This window comes from Zonotrichia albicollis, chromosome 5 (assembly GCF_047830755.1).
Source record: "Zonotrichia albicollis isolate bZonAlb1 chromosome 5, bZonAlb1.hap1, whole genome shotgun sequence".
In the NCBI taxonomy this organism is placed as follows: domain Eukaryota; kingdom Metazoa; phylum Chordata; class Aves; order Passeriformes; family Passerellidae; genus Zonotrichia; species Zonotrichia albicollis.
Window position 1 is genome coordinate 6540323 of NC_133823.1, and position 20956 is coordinate 6561278.

A 20956-nucleotide genomic window follows, 5' to 3' on the forward strand; every position below is an offset into this window, starting at 1 on the left:
GTCGCCCAAGATGTCCCTGTTCCACCAAGGTGTCCCTCAAGGGATCCCTCCTCCCTCAGGGTGTTCGCTGTCCCCCAGGATGCTCCTCACCCCCAGGGAATGTCCCCATGCCCCAAGATGTCCCTTGTCACACACACTGTTCCCACAGGTCTCTCTTTATTTCCTGCTGCTGGAAATCCAGGAAGGGCCACGGAGGTGCCCCCTTTGCTGGGGTGGGGATCAGGGGTGCCATGGTGGTGCTTCATGTGCCAGGGGTGGAGTGCTGTGGTGGAGTCCCAGAGCTGGAGTGCCGGGGTGGTGCCATACGTCCCGGTGTCACGGTGCCAAGGCAGTGCCATGTTGGAGTGCCACGGTGGTGCCCTGTGCCCTGGGATGGAGGTGCTGTGCTGGTGCTGCTGTGCCAGGATTGTGGTCGGAGTGCTGGGGTGGTGTCCCGGGGCTGGGTTTGGGGTGCCATAGCAGTGCCAGGGTTCATGGGCAGCGGCAGTGCCAGGGTTCGGGTGCCATGGCAGCGCCACGGCAACGCCTCATGTCCCGGGCTCACAGTGCCGTGCCAGGGCCGGAGCAGTGCCACGTTAGGGGTGCCATGCCACCGTGGCAGCGCCACCCAGGCCCTACTTATTGGCATCACCCAGGTCACAGCGGTAGTGAAAGATCTGGAAGTTCAGCAAGGTGCCCAGCAGCGAGGGGTACGAGGTGCCCACCTTGCGGAATCCCTGCCCCTCGTAGAGCCGCTGTGCCGCCACCTGCACCATGGAGGTGCTGAGCACCACGGCGCCGTACCCGCGGGCACGGGCGAACGCCAGCACCTCCCGGCACAGCATCCGTGCCAGCCCGCGGCCCCGGTGCTCCCGGCTCACCGACATCCTCTTGAGCTCCAGCTCACCACGGCCAGCGGGCACCGCCGCCACCATGGCCGCCACGGTGCCGGCCTCCTCAACCACCCAGAAGCGGCTGTCGGGCGAGCGCAGGTACGTGCCGGGCACGTCGCACAGGTCGGTGCCCAGCGCGTCGCGCACGTAGTCGGCACTGAGCGAGCGCACCAGCACCCAGAGCACCACCAGCGCCAGCGCCACCGTGCCCAGCCCCAGCACCCATGAGCCCGCGGCCGCCCGCGCCGCCACGAACACGGCCAGCAGTGCCAGGCGCACCCGCCCCGCCCGCAGAATGTGCCGGAAGCCGGCCGGGGCGTGTTCCAGGATGCCGCGGGCAAACATCGCCCGCACGGCCTCAAAGTCCTGATCCTGGTACTGCCGGATGCGGAACGACGCCATGGGGGCACCTGTGGGGGCACGGAGAGGGGTTAGAGGGTGGTATAGGGGGGGTGGGCAGGGGGAGATGGATCTTGGGGCGGTACAGAGGGGTCAGGGACAGACAGAGTGACCTGAGACTTGTCCCTGGTGTGGCACAAAGGGTCAGGGCAGTGCCATGGATGGAGGACCCCCAGACCCGCCACTGGCCATGGCACAAGGGGTCACAGCAGCGCCCACTTTCACAGGGACCCTTGGTATGCCCCCACACCCATCTTTGGGATGGCACAAGGGGTCAGGGCAGTGCCCACCCACACAGGGACCCTTGGTGTGCTGCCAGACCCATACCTGGCCATGGTAAAAGGGGTCACGAGAGTGCCATGGATGGGGACCACCCAGGATAGCCCCAGATCCCATCTTTGGGATGGCACAGGGTGTCAGGGCAGTGCCCACCCTCACAGGGACAGCCAGTGTGTCTTGAGAGCCATCCCTGGGGTGGCACAAGGGGTCAGGGCAGTGCCATGGATGGGGACCCCCAGACTCATCCCTGGCCATGGCACAAGGGGTCACAGCAGTGCCAACCTTCACAGTGACCCCTGGGGTATCCTCAGACCCATCCCTGGGGTGGCACAAGGGGTCAGGGCAGTGCCCACCCACACAGGGACCCTCGGGGTACCCCCAGACCCATCCCTGGCCATGGTAAAAGAGGTCACGACAGTGCCATGGATGGGGACCACCCAGGATACCCCCAGATCCCATCTTTGGGATGGCACAGGGGTGTCAGGGCACTGCCCACGCTCACAGGGATCCCCAGTGTGCCCCCAGACCCATCCCTGGCATAGCACAGGGGGGTCAGGGCAGTGCCCATGCCGTTCCCACCAACGGTACCCCAAAAACAAGGTGTAAAAGTGTGGGGGGGCACAGGGGAAGAGCTGCAGGATCTGGGGGTGCCGCCCCCCCGACGGGAACCCCGGTACTCACCGGGAGCCACGGCACGATCCGCCCCGGGCAAAGGTGGGCAGGGCGTGGGCACCGAGCTGTGCCCGTCACAGAGCGGGGCAAAGGGACAAAGGGGCAAAGGTGACAGCAGGGACAGGAGGGGACAGGAAGGGACAGAAGGGGGACACGGGCACAGCCCCTCCACGGGCCTGGGGGGGTCACACCCATGCTGGGCACATCAAGGGGTCCCCAAAGTGCCCCAAACCCCGGGTTGCGGGGGGTGCCCGGCCCCAAACCCCCCTCCCCCAAAATCCCTCCCGGCCGCCCCCCCCACCTGCTGCTCCCGGCGCTGTCGCTCCTCACACCGGCACCGGCGGCTCCTCGGGGACAACCGGGGGGTCCCTCACGGCCCGAGGGGGGCTCGGTCACCCCCTGAGCACCCCCAGGGGATGTTTGTTTTGGGTGGGGGGTCTTTGTTTGGCGCACCCCCAACCCGGCCTGTGCCTGCGATTTGCCGGGTGCGTTCAGCCCATCGTTCTGCGCCGCTCAGGGTGGGGGGTCCGGCGGGTTCTGGGGGGCTCCGGTGGCAGCACGGGGTGTGTGTGAGGGGGGACAGCCCCGGTTTGGGCCGTGCCGAGGCCGGCGGAGGCTCCGGTGAGCGGCGAGCGCAGGCGCCGAGCGGGAAGCGCTGCTGCCCCTGCCGATGATGCCGTAAAGAGATCCCGGAAGGTTGTGGGGTCACGGGGAGGGGGATTTGGGGGAGCGCAGGGCACGGGGGGCCGGGCAGTGGCGGGGGGACACTGCACTGTCACCCCCAAATCGCGGCGGTGGGGCAGCGATGGGGGAGTGGGGTGGGGGTGCAGCCCCTCGCAGAGTTGGTGTCACAACTGTGGGGACCCCCCAACCCTGCCCAGGGTCACCCCAGGGGGCTTGGGGGGTCCCCATGATGATGCTCGCCCCCCCAGCCCCGAGCTGGAGCTCCCCGGGGGTGTCCTGGGGGTCCCGGGGGTGTTGGGGACCCCCATGAACGGCTCAGCCCAGCGCTGGGGACAGCCCCGCCTTTGGGGAGGGGGACACGGTGGCATCAGGGCCCAGCAGGGCACAGCCCCCCACCCTGCAGGACAGCAGGGGGGTAAAGGGGGGTCACCCCAATCCCTTTATTGTACCCTACAACCCCCCAGTGCCCCCTCGGCTTTCCATGGGACTCGGGGTGCCCCATGCCGCTGCCCCCCATCTCCTGGGGGCTCAGGGGGTGCTGGCTCTGATGGTGGGGCCCGATTCCCCCACCATGACCCCATGGTCACCCCAGACCCCACCCCCGACCCTCTCTCGGTGTCCCCAAACCCCCAACACCCCCCAGTGCCCCCCAGGACCCTCCCAGTGCACCCATGGTCCGGCACTTCCCGAACCCCACAGCCAGGACACCCCCGGACCCCCACCCTGGAGACCCCCCCAGTGTCACAGCCCGGCCGGACATTGTCCCCAGGTCCCCAGAGTTCCGCAGACGCCCCCATGGCCCAGCACTCTCTGGCCGCCCCCCGCTGCAGGTCCCCATTGTCCCCGCTGCCCAGGGACCCCCCCGGGGTCCCCCCGGTGTCCCCCCGGTGTCACCGAACCCCCTCCATGTCCCCCCAGCCCCGCCCATGAATCTCGCATCCTATTGGCCCCCGCTGTCGGCAGCAGCCAATAGGCGCCCAGAGATGAGGGGCGGGGCGGGACAAGCGCTCACGAGGACATCGGGGGCGGGGCCAGGCGATCCAATGGGAAAGGGGGGCGGGGCCGTGCGGAGCACTGGACAACAGGATAGGGGCGTGGCTTCCTGGGCGTGACTCATGGAGAATATTTATACCACGGTAATGGGCGTGTTCTTATGAGGGGCGCGGCTCGGAGCGGAATTTCTATTGGTGAGAACCGAATGGGCGTCGCCTGGTAAGGGGCGTGGCCTCGCCGGGTTCCCACGGCAGGGTCCGGGGCAGAAACGAGCCCTGGTCCCGGTCCCTTTCCTGGTCCCGTTCCCATTCCTGTTCCCGGTCCTTTTCAAGGTCTCGGTCCCATTCCCATTCCCGTTCCCGTTCCCATTCCCGGTTCTGTTCCCGGTCCCGTTCCCGTCCCCATTCCCATTCCCGTTCCCGTTCCCATTCCCGGTCCCGTTCCCATTCCCGGTCCCGTTCCCCTTCCCGTTCCCGGTTCCGTTCCCGTTCCCATTCCCGGTCCCGTTCCCATTCCCGGTCCCGTTCCCCTTCCCGTTCCCGGTTCCGTTCCCGTTCCCATTCCCGCTCCCTCCGCCGCTCCAGCCCCGCACACTCGCAGCCGCAGCGCACCCAAACTTTACTGGATCCGTCCCGCCCGTTCCCCCGCGCCCCCGGCCCGGCCGATCCCGCGGCCCCGGGGCCGCCCCGCTCACTGCCCGCGGCCGTGGGCGCGCAGGCGGCGGAGCCGCAGCCGCTGCAGCCGCAGCGCCGGGTCCGGGCCCGGCCGGGGCCTCCCGGGCCGGTGGCGGCCCCGCGCCCGCGCCAGGCGGAAGCTGCACGGGGTGGGAACGTTCTCGAAGTAGACCCGGCACGGCTGCGTGGCCGCCTCGTAGCCCTCGGCCCGCGCCGTCACCTCGTACTCGCCCGGGTTCAGCAGCCGCCAGTAGTCCCCGTCCGAGGCTGCGGGGCTGGGTGTCACACTGCTGTCCCCACCCTGTCCTTGTCCCCAGCCCCGGTCCTGTTCCTGTCCTTGTCCCCAGCCCCAGTCCCGCTCTTGTCCCAACTCCATCCCTATTCCCATCCCCAATCCCATTCCTGTCCCGATCCCATCCCCATTCCCAGCCTAATCCTGCTTCCTTTGCCATCTGCAATCCCCAGTCCCACTCCCCTTCCATCCCTGTCCCCAGGCCCATCCCATTCCTGTCCCCATCCCCTTTCCCAGCCCTATTTACATCCCCACCTGCAATTCCCAATCCCACCCCCAAATCCCATCCCATTCCTTTCCCTATCCCAGCCCCGTCCCATTCACATCCCCAATGCCGTCTCCATTCCTGTCCCATCCCCATTTCCAACCTCATCCCATTACTCTCCCTATCCCAATCCCATTCCTGTCCCCATCCCATCCCCTTTCCCAGTGCCATCCTATTTCCATCCCCATCTGCAATTCCCAATCCCAAATCCCATCTCATTCCTTTCCCTGTCCCCGGCCCCATTCCCATTCCCGTTCCCATCCCGTCCCTGTCCTTATCCCACCCTCATTCCCAGCCTGATCCCGATCCCGTTCCCTCCCCAAACCCCGCCCCTCCGTGTCCCGGTGTCCCGGTACCGGTGCGGACGTCGTGGTTGATGCCATCCACGGAGATGATGGCGTTGGGGATGCCCAGCTCGGTGTCACTGTCCCGGACCACGCCCTTGATCCCCCGGTGCACCTGCAGGGCGTGGCACAGGTGGCACGGGTGTGTCCCCCGCTCCCGGTGCCACCTCAGCGTTTGGGGACAGCCACGTCCCGCTGCCATCCCGGTGACCCCCCCACCCTGCAATGTCCCCAGCGTGTCACCCCCATCGCCAAAGCCTTACAGAGACCCCTGGGGGTTCCCTGGCCCTGCTCTGCTCATGACACAGTGTCCCCATTGTCCCAGCACCCTCCAGACCCCACCCAGTGTCCCCATTGTCCTCAGATTCCACCCAGTGTCCCCATTGTCCCAGAAACCCCCAAATCCCACCCAGTGTCCCCATTGTCCCAGCAACCCCAGACCCCCCACTTGAGACCCCTCCCCAGTGTCCCCATGGTCACAGAACCACCTGGATCCCCTCAGTGTCCCCATGTCCCAAACCCCCCAAATCCCCCATCCTGTACCCCACTTCCCCATATTCCCATGGTCTCAGCACCCCCAGACCCCCTCAGTGTCCCCGTGTCCCAAACCCCGCCAAATCCCCCACCCTGGATCCCCCAGTGTCCCCCTTGTGTAGCCTTCTGATACAAGGCTGGCGACCTGGTTTCGAGGAACAGCACGGCGACCCAAACTCTCCAGGGTCGCTCGGGCCTATGAAACACGCAGACACCAATGTGGTGGACGGTCCAAAGGCCTTTATTATCTCTTCTCATGGGGTTTTATAATCTAGGGGGTTTCTACGTCATAAGGGGTCTGTCTTTACTATCTATGGTTAGTAAGGGGTGGAAATTTACTGGGTAGTGAATGGAAAGTTACTGGCATCTGGTTTAGGGGGCTACATTCCTATGTTAATTTTCTTATGTAAGGGAACAGGGGCCCTGCCTTCCCGTAACATCACGAAATCTTCCGATTGCCTGTCCCTATCTACCACATCTCCCCCCCCCTTTTTCACAAATGAATGAGGTAGTCATATACATGGGCACTGAAATGAGGTATAAGGTTGTAGTTAGTAAAGGAAAGGGGTTTGGTAAACCTGAGTAAGTTTTTGCCAGACAAGTTTAGGACTTGTGGCTGGCAGTGTTCCCTGGTTGGATTCGCCAGGCTATGAACAGGATGTCAGTCCATTCTAGGCGGGTCTGAACGAATGAGACCAGCTTGTTCAGCAGGCATGGTCCAAAGGTAACCGCTAGAAGCAGCAATGCCAGCGGTCCTATTAGGGTAGAAATCAGAGTGGTTAGCCATGGTGATTGACTGAACCAGGACTCGAACCAGCCCTGTTGGGCTTCCCTGTCCTTCTGCCTCTGAGCCAGTCTGTTTCTGAGTTCTGCCATGGAGTCTCTCACGACTCCTGTGTGGTCTGCATAGAAGCAGCACTCCTCTCTCAAGGCGGCACACAGGCCCCCTTGCTGCATGAACAGGAGGTCCAGACCTCGCCTGTTCTGCAAGACCACTTCCGAGAGTGAGGAGACTGACTTCTCCAGGAAGGAGATGGATTTCTCGACCCTTTGCAGGTCCTCATCGATGGTCATTTGCAGCTGGGACAGTCCTTGGTGCTGTGTCGCTAGGGCTGAGACACCCGTTGCCGTTCCTGCTGCTCCTAAACCGAGCAACATCGTGATAGTTACACCTGTTATTATTTCTCTTTTGTGGAGCCGGCTGGGTTCCTCAAAAAGGTGGTACACCTCTTTGTCTGAGTGGTACAGGACCCTAGGAACAATCAGAACTTGGACACAAAAGTCGTTAAGAGTCATCGAATTTGGTAAGGGACACACAGGGACTCACTCCAGATCGCTGGCAAACCCACATCCCAGGTGCGGATGGGACTACCCACTTATTGTTTTTCCTGTTGGGCTTGACAACTTTGGTGCAGACGTTGCCTCTCTGCCTAGCTAGGGTTTCATTGCCAAAGCATCTGCCCTGGCCTGTGACTTGACTCAGGGTGATTCCTTTCCGAGGGGTTTCCCATTTGCACTGGTGAGGGGCATCGGCTGTGGAGTAACTGAAGGAAGTGTTTAAAGCGACTCCTTCATAAAAGGGGGGTTTGGCATCGTAACAAAGCCAGCAGGATTCGGTTAGGTTAGGGTTGGATTCGTTCAGGGATATAAAGGTAGCTTCTAACATACGAAGGATTGGGTCTGGGTCCGACCTGGCTGCGCGGTCTGTCTGAAAGACTTCCGCATGGCCGGTTGGGACTTTGCTGACCCCTGTGGGTAAGGTTTTAGGGTAGATTGTGTTTTTCCCTTTCGGCACGCTTTTAATCACTTTGTTTGGTCCGACCACTCGGGGCGCCGACGGTTGGAGCCTGATAATTCACACATTCACCCTCTCTTTTGACCCTTGAAGGACTACTGTCCACGTCCTGCCTATGGCCCAACTGGGGTGATGTGGCTGCAAGACCGTCATGTTATAGCTAGTGCATTTCCGAATTTTTGGGATTTTATGGCGATTGCGATAAAAGCTTCCCTGGAGGAAGATGGGTGTTTTGCAGCCTCTGGGTGCCCAGGTGAACTGTAAGAATTTGTTGGGCTCTTGTGGGTCCCACCCAGGCCCTGACGGTCTGGCATCTGTAACAATGGTTTCGCAGCCCCAGTGCCCACAATATCCCCACCCTGGGTGATTGCAGTAGCTTTTTCCTGTGTTTGAGGCCGGGCACCAGTAGGATAGGTACATGTGTGTGGCATGTGGGGAATTGGGGTCCACCTTTGGTTGTCCTGGGAACAGGTCGGTAACGTGGAGCACGAAGGATGGGGTGTTCGGTGTGGTGATTTCCCTGAGCACCTTGTCACTACTAAGGTGTCGCATGACCCACCTGAATGGCTGATGAGGTAGTGGTCTGGGCTGGCTTGTCCTCTGGTGACAAGCCCCAACAGCAAAATCACACAGAAACACCGTTGATGCTTGGGTCTCACCCATGTGGGTCTCTCGGGCGCTGCCTGGTGGCTTGGTGGTCTGTCACTTTCCTCTGGGATGGACGTGTATGCGTCATGAGGATGTCCCACGAGCATGTCCTGTAAACAGAAACTCACAATTCTCGTCAGTCTCATTCTGCTCATTATGAAGGACGGGCTTAATTGACTTAGGTGGACACCACCTGACTTTGCCGTCCTTTTTGACAGCTGCGTACCCTCTCCCCGTGAGCATCAGCCTCCAGCCCCGTTCCCATTTGCCCAGCTCGTTTCTAATTACCACCTGCGGGCTCTCCTCTAGCGTTCGGTTGGCCCAGTGTTTTTGAACGGGACTGTTTGTTTCATCTTCCCTAGGGAACTGATTCTGTGCTAGCAAAGCGGGTGCCAGCATACGCGCCTGATCTCCTGGGGGAATGGCATTGGCAAAGCTCTCTGCCTTTGCCAATACTTCTATCTTGGTTTTCAGGGTCTGGTTTGCCCTCTCTACTATGGCCTGCCCGGTACTGTTATATGGGATACCTTGCATTAATGTGATGCCCCATTTTGAGGCGAATTCCTGTACTGGTTTGGAGGTGAAATTGGACCCGTTGTCCATTTTGATCTGCTTGGGGATACCAAGCCAAGCCATGGCTGTCAGCCAGTGCTGAATTGTGGCCTTGGAGTTTGTTTTGGCATGCTGTGTGGCTATGATCGTTCCGCTATAAGTGTCCACTGTCACTGCAAGCCATGCTCGGGGCTTCAGCAGTTCACACCAGGTAGAATCCGATTGCCAGATCTCTGAAGGCTTGAGACCTCTCGGGTTGACCCCACAGGTCCATAGGGTAATGTGGTAGTTTGACCAGGAAGGAGTAAGAATTCTGAGATGCTGTGGTCAAACCAATGGATGTTTGGAGTTTGATACTGACACCTGGTGTAGCCAGTGAGGTTTAGACACACCTCCGAGAATACACAGGGGTTAAAAGCAGAGCTCTGCCCCTGGCAGGCTCTCTTAGGACGTCGAGGAGAAGAGGTCAGATCTCCCCCCCCGTCCAGCCGCTGCTGCTGGGCGGGGGAGGGGCAGCCACGTGGTAGGCCCTGGGCCTGGACAGAGATGGGAGGTGAGGAGGCCCTCGAGGATGGAAGGGTGGAAGACCCCAGGGAGTCAGCCCTCGGGCAGCCATTCCCCCCCCCCCCCCAGGAAAGAGAGAGAGAGCCGGCGACACCGAATGTGATAGCAGCTGGCCCAGGAAGAGAAGGGGGGGAAGAGTGCCCGGCCGGAGCTGCAGCGTGTGGGCAGCGTGTGTGGGAGTGCCGCAGCTCCGGGACAGAGACTGAAAGTTTTAACCCCTTTCTTTCATGATTGAGGCCTTGCAAAAAATGCTAATCCTCCTCGAAGCTGAATAAGAAGGGAGATAAGAGATGAGATGAGACAAAGACCTGGCCCGAAGAACGTGGAGATGATTGAATGGGGAGAGATGATTTGAAGTGGCCTTTTAGCTAGACTTTTCTTGTGGCCATAAACTCAGTTGTTCCTGTGACACAGAGACTGCACTTAGGGGGAAGCAGTAGCTCAGAACCAGGAGGGTTCATCGTGAAGACCCCCCGGCTCCAGGGGGTTGGAAAATATGGGGGGGACAGATGTCCCAAAGCAGAGACTGTGCCTTTTTAGAGTGAGACAAAGCATCCTTGAAAGACAACCCTAAAAGCAGCTCTGGCCATGCACGGTGGTGAGAGCACTGGGCATGGAAGGAAGATGTCACAAGCGGCAAAAGGACTTTTTTCCGGGCGGTGCCGAAGTGACAGGGAAGCACACGAGGTTTCAGTGTGTTTCCAGGAGAAGCCTATGGAACAAGAAGAACTCCTTTCCTCTTCATGAACTGAAGTTTGAGTATACTAAAGTGTGGTGCCAGGCTGGGCAGTTAGTGTTTTGAGAGAATGTATCAGATTGGGAAAGTCAAGTAGTGGGGAAGAAGAAAGTGGTTTTTGTAAAGTTTTCAATTTTTTTTTTCTTTTCCTTATAGTTTTTCCCTATTTCCCTGTAGTTTAAGTAATAAAGTGTTCTTTATGTTTAAGCTAAAGCCTGTTTTGCTTATTCCTAATCACATCTCACAGCAAACACCAAAGTGAGAGCATTTTCATGAGGAGCACTGGCTCTGTGCCAGGCTCAAACCATGACAGGTAACTTCTGGCAATGAGGACAAGTGGCTACCACACGTTTTGCGTCCGCCGTCGGGATTCTGCATTTCTTCGCCAGTGCTTTGGCTCCGATGTGGAGCAACTCGTGCAGCTGACGAGCTTCCTGCAACGTCCATACGCCTTTTGCAGCGGCGTCCGCTTTGTCGTTGCCGATCTGGAAGTAGCCTTTGACTGGGTCATGGCTGTTGATGTGGATGACTGACACGGTGCCCTGTCGCGAGGAGAGTGCTTCTTCCAGCATTAGGGCTGCTGCAGATGTCGACACTCCTGGTCCTGCCATGGCTAGGCAAAGCCTTGCCACAAATATAGAGTCCGTTACTATGTTAAGGTGTTCCTCTTGAAAGAGTCCGCACGCCAAAACCACTGCTGCTGCCTCCAGTTGTTGCACTGACATTGTGGGGTCGCATGCTTTGATGCAATGCCACTGTTCTTCTGCCTGCCACACTGCTGCTGCGGTTGAAGTCGTGGAGGAAGCGTCTGTGAAGACTGTTGGTCCTGGCTGCGGTCGGTCCTTGACCTTTGGAGGTATGTCCATGTCGACTACGGTCAGCAGCTGGGTCCAGGGTGGTTTGGAGGAGTAGGAGATTTCTCCTCCGAAGCCGGTGAGAGCAAGGGCTAGGTACTCCGATATTGTGGCTGACTCCGAGGTCGGTTGCTTGCGAAACGGAAGGTGGATGCTTGTCGGCTCGGTTCCTAGGTGTTTCAAGGCGAGTTTTCTGCCTTTCATGATGAGGTTAGCGATGCATTCAATTCCCGGGGAGAAAGCACAGCCAGGTCTTCCGAGGACCACCCATTGAATCGGTCGGGCCTTTTCAGAAGGTCCTTGAGCCAGTGCTCCCACTCCCCCCCTCGGTGTAAAGTGAACGTATAAGTCCAGTGGCATGGCTGGGTTCCACCTGGCAAGTGTGCCCGTGGACATCTGGCTTTCAATGAAGTCAAGGGAGCTCGTTGCTTGCAGCGTCAGCTCCTTGGGTTCCCAGGGGTGCTTTCCTTTCAGGAGGTCATATAAGGGGTCCATGACCTCAGGAGGGATCAGGACGATGTTGCGAAGCCACTGCAGCGATCCCACCAGGCGTTGCACGTCGTGGAGCGTTTTGATGTCTTGACTCACCTTCGCCTCGGGGGGTGTCACGTAGGAGCTTGTGATCCCCACTCCCAGGAAGGTCACGCAGGGTCCTCTCTTGATCTTTGCGCTTGCGATCTCGAAACCGTTGGCCTGAAGGGTTTCCGTGATTGTGGACACCAGGTGATCTACTTGGCTTGCCGATGGTGCTGCTACCAGGATGTCGTCCATGTACTGTATGATGGTCGCGGTGGGATGGGAGTGTCGGACTGGCGTCAGTGCTTTGTCCATGGTGATTTGGCATATGACAGGGCTGTCTACAAAGCCTTGTGGTAGTACCCGCCATTGGAAGCGGAGGTTGGGCCGCTCGCCATTTCGGAATGCCACGGAAAAGGCGAATCATTCTCTGTCCTCAGGGTGCAGAGGTATTGAGAAGAAAGAGTCCTTGATGTCCAGCACTGCGCACGGCTGCCCTGCAGGGATGGCTGAGTTTGTGGGTAGCAGTATCTGGACTGGACCCATGGGTTGGATCGTCTTGTTCACCTCTCTCAGGTCGTGGATGAGACGATAGCCTTCTCCGGACCTTTTGGGGATCACGAATACAGGGGTGTTCCATAGGCTGGTGGAGGGTTCTATGTGACCTTTTTGCAGTTCGCGGTCGACCAGTTCCAGCAAGGCTGCCGCTCGAGGCTCTGTCAGGGGCCACTGCTCGACCCATACTGGGTCTGATGATTTCCAGGTCAATTTGATCGGCAGCGGAGGGTGTATGGCAGTGGCCCTCAGGATAAATTTGTAATCCTGAATCCTAGCATGGAAAGAACGTCCCTTCCTAACAGGGGTGGAGAATTTTGCAGTTTGTATGGGTGGATCGCGACTGTCTGTTCTGGTGCGTTTTTCGTATGAAGTGTTATAGCCACCAGCTGGGTGCTTTTCCATGCCCGAGACTGCCCTCCCACTCCGTTCACTGGAGGGACTTCTTTGAATTGCCAATGTCCGGGCCAATGTGCTTGGGGAATAATCGTACAATCTGAACCCGTGTCCGCCCAGAACTGAAACCCTATGACGTGGGAATCCGGATTGCCGTAAAAGCGGCATGTCCCCCACACCATCAGGGGCTCCTTTCCTATTTTCATGGCCAAGGCCACCCAGGGATCCCGCTCTGGGGCGTCTCCTGCTGGCCCTGTACCACCGGCGCAGGTTGTGGCAGTGGGGGGTGCGAGGGTACTGAGGGTGCTGCGTAACTCTGCCATTGCACCGTAGGCAGGGATGCAAAATTGGCTACTCCCTGTGGGGGGATAGGGTATGAGGGTCCCCTGCCCCACTGGGGGTTGCTGTAGCTGGGCCACTGCATGTTCCAGATGGGAGGGGGCTGGACACGGCCTGGGTGCCCCCTCCCTTTCCCATTTCCCTGAAGCCTGGATCTGCATTCCTTAACCAAGTGCCCCTTCTTTCCACATGCCCAGCACGGTCCCCTACATCCCCCTTGGCGTGGTGGAGCAGCTGCTGATAGGCGCCTTGGCTGGGGGCAGTTTGCTGCCAGGTGGCCTGCCTGGCCACACTTAAGGCATGCCATCACACTGGTTATTGCAGTGTGAACTGCTGCTTGGATGGGAGCTAGGTGCTCCTCCTTTGTAACGTGCCTGATCATGGCTGCTATATTAGACCCAGGTGGCAGTGACCTTAAAATGTCCTTGGTGGCTGAGTTGCATTGCTGGCATAGGCACTCTGCCAGCACGGGACCCTTTGCCTCCGAGGGTAATGAGGAGGAATCTAATGCTGCCTGAAGCCTGTCCACAAACTGAGTGAAGCTCTCACTCTCACTCTGTTTTATAGTTGACCATGGTGAAGGTTTGGCTACTACTTTTGAAGTCGCACGAATGGCTTCCCAGGCAGCACAGGTGGTTGTGATAACCTCATGGGCCCGCAAGCCCTCAGCCTGTGCCTGGGGGGTGATCATAGTGGGGTCTCTGCCCCTCAATCTTTGTATACTGGAACCGTGCAGTGGATGGTCAGGTCCCGTTATCTGGGCTAGCTCCTTTGTGCATTGATCCTCCCACTCCTGTTTAAAAACGATCATCCCCGCGCCATCGAAAATCATCCTACACGTCTGTTTAATATCAAAAGGCAACATATCATCCCCTCCGAAAACGCCGTCAATGAGTGTGGTAACCATGGCAGAATTAATTCCCTTGTCTGCAATCGCTTTAATGACTGCTTGGACGTCCTTTGGATTTACAGGGGAATAGGTCCTTCGTTGGTTTTCGCCCGCCCCTGCTAACGCGGACTGGGAACACCAGATTGGCAGACGGAGCCCATTCCGCGCAAGCTATTTTTATTTTCCGCCAATCCGTAAGCGGAGTCCGATCTTTCTCTGATAACCCCTTCACCCACGCGGGAGCGCTGTGACTAGAGACCTTATATGCCGCTGCTCTCACTCTGTTAAAGCTAGAATCCGAATCGGAATCCTCCGATTCCCTCTCAGGTCCGTCCCAGTCCGAGTCCGAGTCAGAGGCGCAAGTCGAATGACCCAGCACTTCCGGGCTGCTCTGCCTTTTTCCTGGGCTCCGACCCCGCCCCCTCCTGAGGGGGTCAGGCCGTTCCCTCCCCCTGGGGTCCCCCCGCCTCCTGCTGGGGGAGGTCCTTGCCCTATAAGGACTTAATTTGAATAGAGCGCTCTGATTGGTCTTACGCGGCACCGTGGGGGCCGCCCCTTCTCCCCGCTCTCCTGCGCACGCGTTGTTAAGATGGCTGACTGCATTTCTACGCCTCGCCTCCTCCCTTCTGCCCTTGCCATGTGCTTCGGCGCCATTTTCAAATGCATATGGCGGGGGCAAGTCCTTGCCGGTCCCGGCGGGGTCCGACGATCCGGCCACATTCCGCGCCTCCTCCACGAGTCCCTGCCAGAACGCCCGCGCGTGTCCCACCCCTCCGATGGTGAGTCCGCTCTCTGAGGGGGTTCCGGTGACCGTGCCGCCGCGCGTCCGCCCAGGTCAAGAATCTCCGTGGTTTGTGTCGCCGCGCCCACCCCGAGCTGCGGGGTGGCTAATAAACAGGTTTGCGCAGCTTTCCAGGTTTCCTGCTCTTGTCGAGCTTTTTGCAGAGCCTGGATAACTTTGCCCCAGGATTTTAGGGCTTTCCCTGAACCCGAGAACATAATGTCCTCAGCCAGGGCTTTTGTGCAAGTGTCCCACACCCCCGTGTGTAGGATATCCGCAGGGCTTTCTATAGCCCCAAGCTTAATCAGTCTCGGCAACGCGAGAGTTAAATCTCTGATTTTACAATCTATACCCCATTGTGCATGCATCTCTGTTACAACCTTAGCAATGGCTTCCATGGTCCACGCTGGTCCGGAGGTCACTCCCTCCCGCTGTAGTCGGGCCCGCCGCTACAGCCGCCGCCCTCTGTCCAGGCGAATCCCCGTTCCCCGGGCGCTGATCGGCTTCCCGGGTTTCGGCACCAGATGTTGCCTTCTGATACAAGGCTGGCGACATGGTTCTTGAGGCAGCGGCACGGCGACCCAAACTCTCCAGGGTCGCTTGGGCCTATGAAACACGCAGACACCAATGTGGTGGATGGTCAAAAGGCCTTTATTATCTCTTCTCGTGGGGTTTTATAATCTAGGGTTTTTCTACTTCAGAGGGGATCTGTCTTTGCCATCTAGGGGTAAAGACAGGGGCCTTTACCAACAGGGGCCCTGCCTTCCCGTTACATCGCGAAATCTTCCGAACGCCTGACCCTATCTACCACACAAGGTGGCGCCACACGTCCCGGTGTCACGGTGCCAAGGCAGTGCCATGTTGGAGTGCCACGGTGGTGCTCTGTGTCCTGGGCTCACAGTGCTGTGCTGGCGCTGCTGTGCCAGGATTGTGGTCGGAGTGCTGGGGTGGTGTCCCGGGGCTGGGTTTGGGGTGCCATAGCAGTGCCAGGGTTCAGGTGCCACGGCAGTGCCTCATGTCCCGGGCTCATGGTGCCGTGCCAGGGCCGGAACAGTGCCAGGTTTGGGGTGCCATGCCACCGTGGCAGCACCACTCAGGCCCTACTTATTTCCATCACCCAGATCACAGCGGTAGTAAAGCATCTGGAAGTTCAGCAAGGTGCCCAGCAGTGAGGGGTACAAAGCGCCCACCTTGCGGAATCCCTGCCCCTCGTAGAGCCGCTGTGCCACCACCTGCACCACAGAGGTGCTGAGCACCACGGTGCCGTACCCGCGGGCACGGGCGAACGCCAGCACCTCCCGGCACAGCATCCGTGCCAGCCCGCGGCCCCGGTGCTCCCGGCTCACTGACATCCTCTTGAGCTCCAGCTCACCGCGGCCGGCGGGCACCGCCGCCACCATGGCCGCCACGGTGCCGGCCTCCTCAACCACCCAGAAGCGGCAGTCGGGCGAGCGCAGGTACGTGCCGGGCACATCGGACAGGTCGGTGCCCAGTGCGTCGCGCACGTAGCTGTTGCAGAGCAAGCGCACCAGCACCCAGACCAGGACCAGCGCCAGCGCAAACGCACCCAATCCCAGCACCCATGAGCCCGTGGCCGCCCGCGCTGCCACGAACGCGGCCAGCAGTGCCAGGCGCACCCGCCCCGCCCGCAGAACATACCAGAAGCAGGCCGGGGCGTATTCCAGGACGCCGCGGGCAAACAGCGCCCGCACGGCCTCAAAGTCCTGATCCTGGTACTGCCGGATGCGGAACGACGCCATGGGGGCACCTGTGGGGGCACGGAGAGGGGTTAGAGGGTGGTATAGGGGGGGTGGGCAGGGGGAGATGGATCTTGGGGTGGTACAGAGGGGTCAGGGCAGTGCCCACCCTCACAGAGATAGACAGGATGTCCTGAGAGCCATCCCTGGGGTGGCACAAGGGGTCAGGGCAGTGCCTACCCTCACAGGGAGATCACCAGGATATCCCCAAACACATCCCTCGGGTGGCACAAAGGGTAAGGGCAGTGCCATGGTTGGGGACCCCCCAGACCCATCCCTGGGGTGGCACAAGCGGTCAGGGCAGTGCCATGGATGGAGACCCTCCAGGATACCCCCAGATCCCATCTTTGGGATGGCACAGGGTGTCAGGGCAGTGCCCGCCCTCACAGGGACAGCCAGAGTGTCTTGAGAGCCATCCCTGGGGTGGCACATGGGGTGAGGGCAGTGCCATGGATGGGGACCCCCCAGACCCATCTTTGGCCATGGCACAAGGGGTCACGGCAGTGCCAACCTTCACAGTGACCCCTGGGGTATCCCCAGACTCATCCCTGGGGTGGCACAAGGGGTCAGGGCAGTGCCCACCCTCAAAGGGACCCTCGGGGTACCCCCAGACCCATCCCTGGCCATGGTAAAAGGCATCAGCGCAGTCCCATGGATGGGGACCACCCAGGATAGCCCCAGATTCTATTTTTGGGATGGCACGGGGGGTCAGAGCAGTGCCCGCCCTGACAGGGATCCCCAGTGTGCCCCCAGACCCATCCCTGGCATGGCACAGGGGGGTCAGGGCAGTGTCCACCCTCACAGGGACAGCCAGAGTGTCTTGAGAGCCATCCCTGGGGTGGCACAAGGGGTCAGGGCAGTGCCAACCTTCACAGGGACCCTCGGTGTGCCCCCAGACCCATCCCTGGCGTGGCACAGGGGGGTGCAGGCAGTGCCAGTGCCGCTCCCACCCGGGGGTGCCCCAAAAACAAAGGGGAAAAAGTGTGGGGGTGTTCCTTCCTCCCCCTTGCTGGGCTCTCAGGGGTTCATCCCTCACCCCAGCTGGGCAGAGGCTTTACCTGGCACACCCGGGTGGGCACCACGAGCACTGGGGGGCACAGAGGAAGAGCTGCAGGATCTGGGGGTGCCGCCCCCCTCCCCGGGAACAAGGCACTCACCGGGAGGCGCGGCACGACCCGCCCCGGGCAAAGGTGGGCAGGGCGTGGGCACCGAGCTGTGCCCGAGACAGGGCAAAGGGGCAAAGGGCCCGGGGAGGCACGGGGACACGGGGACAGGAGGAGGCACGGAGACAGCCGGGACAGGAGCGGACAGGAGGGACAGGAGGGGACAGGAGGGACAGCAGGGACAGGAGGGACAGGAAGGAACAGAAGGGGGACACGGGCACAGCCCCCCGGAGGGTTTGGGGGGTCACACCCATGCTGGGCACATCAAGGGGTCCCCAAAGTGCCCCAAACCCCGGATTGCGGGGGGTGCCCGGCCCCAAAACCCCCCCCCAAAATCGCTCCCGGCCGCCCCCCCCACCTGCTGCTCCCGGCGCTGTCGCTCCTCACACCGGCACCGGCGGCTCCTCGGGGACAACCGGGGAGTCCCTCACGGCCCGGGGGGGGCTCGGTCACCCCCTGAGCACCCCCAGGGGATGTCTGTTTTGGGTGGGGGGTCTTTGTTTGGCGCACCCCCAGCCCGGCCTGTGCCTGCGATTTGCCGGGTGCGTTCAGCCCATCGTTCTGCGCCGCTCAGGGTGGGGGGTCCGGCGGGTTCTGGGGGGCTCCGGTGGCAGCACGGGGTGTGTGTGAGGGGGGACAGCCCCGGTTTGGGCCGTGCCGAGGCCGGCGGAGGCTCCGGTGAGCGGCGAGCGCAGGCGCCGAGCGGGAAGCGCTGCTGCCCCTGCCGATGATGCCGTAGAGATCCCGGAAGGTTGCGGGGTCACGGGGAGGGGGATTTGGGGGAGCGCAGGGCACGGGGGCCCGGAGAGTGGCGGGGGGACACTGCACTGTCACCCCCAAATCGCGGCGGTGGGGCAGCCATGGGGGAGTGGGGGTGCAGCCCCCTCGCAGAGTTGGTGTCACAATTGCGGGGACCCCCCAGCCCTGCCCAGGGTGACCCCAGGGGGCTTGGGGGGTCCCCATGATGATGCTCGCCCCCCCAGCCCCGAGCTGGAGCTCCCCGGGGGTGTCCTGGGGGTCCCGGCGGTGTTGGGGACCCCCATGAACGGCTCAGCCCAGCGCTGGGGACAGCCCCGCATTTGGGGAGGGGGACACGGTGGCATCAGGGCCCAGCAGGGCACAGCCCCCCACCCTGCAGGACCGCAGGGGGGTAAAGGGGGGTCACCCCAATCCCTTTATTGTGCCCTACAACCCCCCAGTGCCCCCTCGGCTTTCCATGGGACTCGGGGTGCCCCATGCCGCTGCCCCCATCTCCTGGGGTCTCAGGGGGTGCCAGCTCTGATGGTGGGGTCCGATTCCCCCACCATGACCCCATGGTCACCCAGACCCCACCCCCGACCCTCTCTCGGTGTCCCCAAAGCCCCAACACCCCCCAGTGCCCCCCAGGACCCTCCCAGTGCACACATGGTTCAGCACTTCCCGAACCCCACAGCCAGGACACCCCCGGATCCCCACCCTGGAGACCCCCCCAGTGTCACAGCCCTGCCGGACATTGTCCCCAGGGTCCCCAGAGCTCCGCAGACTCCCCAGAGCAGCCCCAGCACTGTGGGGACACCCCCCGCTGCAGCTCCCCATTGCCCCCGCTGCCCAGGGACCGCCTCCGTGTCCCCCCAGCCCCGCCCCCTCCGCACCGCCCATGAATCTCGCATCCTATTGGCCCCTGCTGTCGGCAGCAGCCAATAGGAGCCCAGAGATGAGGGGCGGGGCGGGACAAGCGCTCACGAGGGCATCGGGGCGGGGCCAGGCGATCCAATGGGAAAAGGGGGCGGGGCCGTGGGGAGCACTGGATAACAGGAAAGGGGCGTGGCTTCCTGGGAGTGACTTATGGAGAATATTTATACCACAGTGATGGGCGTGTTCTTATGAGGGGCGCGGCTCGGAGCGGAATTTCTATTGGTCAGAACCGAATGGGCGTCGCCTGGTAAGGGGCGTGGCCTCGCCTTGTTCCCACGGCAGGGTCCGGGGCAGAAACGAGCCCCGGTCCCGGTCCCTTTCCTGGTCCCGTTCCCATTCCTGTTCCCGGTCCTTTTCAAGGTCTCGGTCCCATTCCCATTCCCGTTCCGGTTCCCATTCCCATTCCTGTTCCCGGTCCCGTTCCCGTCCCCATTCCCATTCTCGTTCCCGGTCCCGTTCCCGTTCCCGTTCCCGTTCCCGCTCCCTCCGCCGCTCCAGCCCCGCACACTCGCAGCCGCAGCGCACCCAAACTTTACTGGATCCGTCCCGCCCGTTCCCCCGCGCCCCCGGCCGATCCCGCGGCCCCGGGGCCGCCCCGCTCACTGCCCGCGGCCGTGGGCGCGCAGGCGGCGGAGCCGCAGCCGCTGCAGCCGCAGCGCCGGGTCCGGGCCCGGCCGGGGCCTCCCGGGCCGGTGGCGGCCCCGCGCCCGCGCCAGGCGGAAGCTGCACGGGGTGGGAACGTTCTCGAAGTAGACCCGGCACGGCTGCGTGGCCGCCTCGTAGCCCTCGGCCCGCGCCGTCACCTCGTACTCGCCCGGGTTCAGCAGCCGCCAGTAGTCCCCGTCCGAGGCTGCGGGGCTGGGTGTCACACCGCTGTCCCCACCCTGTCCTTGTCCCCAGCCCCGGTCCTGTTCCTGTCCTTGTCCCCAGCCCCAGTCCCGCTCTTGTCCCAACTCCATCCCTATTCCCATCCCCAATCCCATTCCTGTCCCCATCCCATCCCCATTCCCAGCCTAATCCTGCTTCTTTTGCCATCTGCAATCCCCAATCCCACTCCCCTTCCATCCCTGTCCCCAGGCCCATCCCATTCCTGTCCCCATCCCCTTTCCCAGCCCTATTTCCATCCCCACCTGCAATTCCCAATCCCACCCCCAAGTCCCATCCCATTCCTTTCCGTGTCCCAGCCCCGTCCCATTCACATCCCCAATGCCATCTCCATTCCTGTCCCATCCCCATTTCCAACCTCATCCCATTACTCTCCCCATCCCAATCCCATTCCTGTCCCCATCCCATCCCCTTTCCCAGTGCCATCCTATTTCCATCCCCACCTGCAATTCCCAATCCCAAATCCCATCTCATTCCTTTCCCTGTCCCCGTCCCCATTCCCATCCTCATCCCCATCCCGTCCCTGTCCTTATCCCACCCTCATTCCCAGCCTGATCCCGATCCCGATCCCGTTCCCTCCCCAAACCCCGCCCCTGCGTGTCCCGGTGTCCCGGTACCGGTGCGGACGTCGTGGTTGATGCCATCCACGGAGATGATGGCATTGGGGATGCCCAGCTCGGTGTCACTGTCCCGGACCACGCCCTTGATCCCCCGGTGCACCTGCAGGGCGTGGCACAGGTGGCACGGGTGTGTGCCCCGCTCCCGGTGCCACCTCAGCGTTTGGGGACAGCCACGTCCCGCTGCCATCCCGGTGAACCCCCCACCCTGCAATGTCCCCAGCGTG

General features: G+C 61.5%; 3 protein-coding genes across 6 annotated transcripts in view; all 3 read right to left on the reverse strand.

Annotated features, from left to right (window-relative positions):
- Positions 1 to 139: 139 nt before the first annotated feature.
- LOC141729109 (N-acetyltransferase 8-like) lies at positions 140 to 3476 on the reverse strand. Its single transcript, XM_074540658.1, has 2 exons — positions 2524 to 3476; positions 140 to 1282 (listed from the first exon to the last, which is right to left on the reverse strand). Exon 2 carries the CDS (start codon positions 1272 to 1274, stop codon positions 615 to 617), a length of 660 nt encoding a protein of 219 aa, XP_074396759.1. The 5' UTR covers positions 1275 to 1282; positions 2524 to 3476; the 3' UTR covers positions 140 to 614.
- A 953-nt stretch (positions 3477 to 4429) lies between these two features.
- Positions 4430 to 20956, reverse strand: part of CPXM1 (carboxypeptidase X, M14 family member 1) — a 32815-nt gene continuing 16288 nt past the window's right edge. Inside the window, exons 13-14 of one of the 3 annotated variants that reach the window (XM_074540673.1) lie at positions 5487 to 5589; positions 4430 to 4840 (exon numbers count right to left, since the gene is read on the reverse strand). In XM_074540673.1, coding sequence (XP_074396774.1) covers positions 4590 to 4840; positions 5487 to 5589 — 354 coding nt within the window. In that variant the 3' untranslated portion in view covers positions 4430 to 4589. Of the gene's footprint in view, positions 4841 to 5486; positions 5590 to 19161; positions 20078 to 20729; positions 20833 to 20956 lie in introns of those variants that run through there. The other 2 variants (XM_074540674.1, XM_074540672.1) reach the window with 2 other exon arrangements.
- LOC141729111 (N-acetyltransferase 8-like) lies at positions 15246 to 18311 on the reverse strand. Of its 2 annotated transcripts, none has more exons than XM_074540677.1 (2): positions 17449 to 17849; positions 15246 to 16401 (listed from the first exon to the last, which is right to left on the reverse strand). In XM_074540677.1, the coding sequence occupies exon 2, from the start codon at positions 16391 to 16393 to the stop codon at positions 15734 to 15736; it is 660 nt and encodes a 219-aa protein (XP_074396778.1). In that variant the 5' UTR covers positions 16394 to 16401; positions 17449 to 17849; the 3' UTR covers positions 15246 to 15733. The 2 variants fall into 2 exon arrangements, with proteins under 2 accessions (XP_074396778.1, XP_074396776.1); XM_074540675.1 differs by lacking the exon at positions 17449 to 17849 and adding an exon at positions 17912 to 18311 and having other exon boundaries at positions 15247 to 16401.

Coding starts and splice junctions, on each gene's coding strand:
- LOC141729109 (XM_074540658.1), bottom strand. CDS start 1,274: ATGGCGTCGTTCCGCATCCGGCAGTACCAGGATCAGGACTTTGAGGCC.
- LOC141729111 (XM_074540677.1), bottom strand. CDS start 16,393: ATGGCGTCGTTCCGCATCCGGCAGTACCAGGATCAGGACTTTGAGGCC.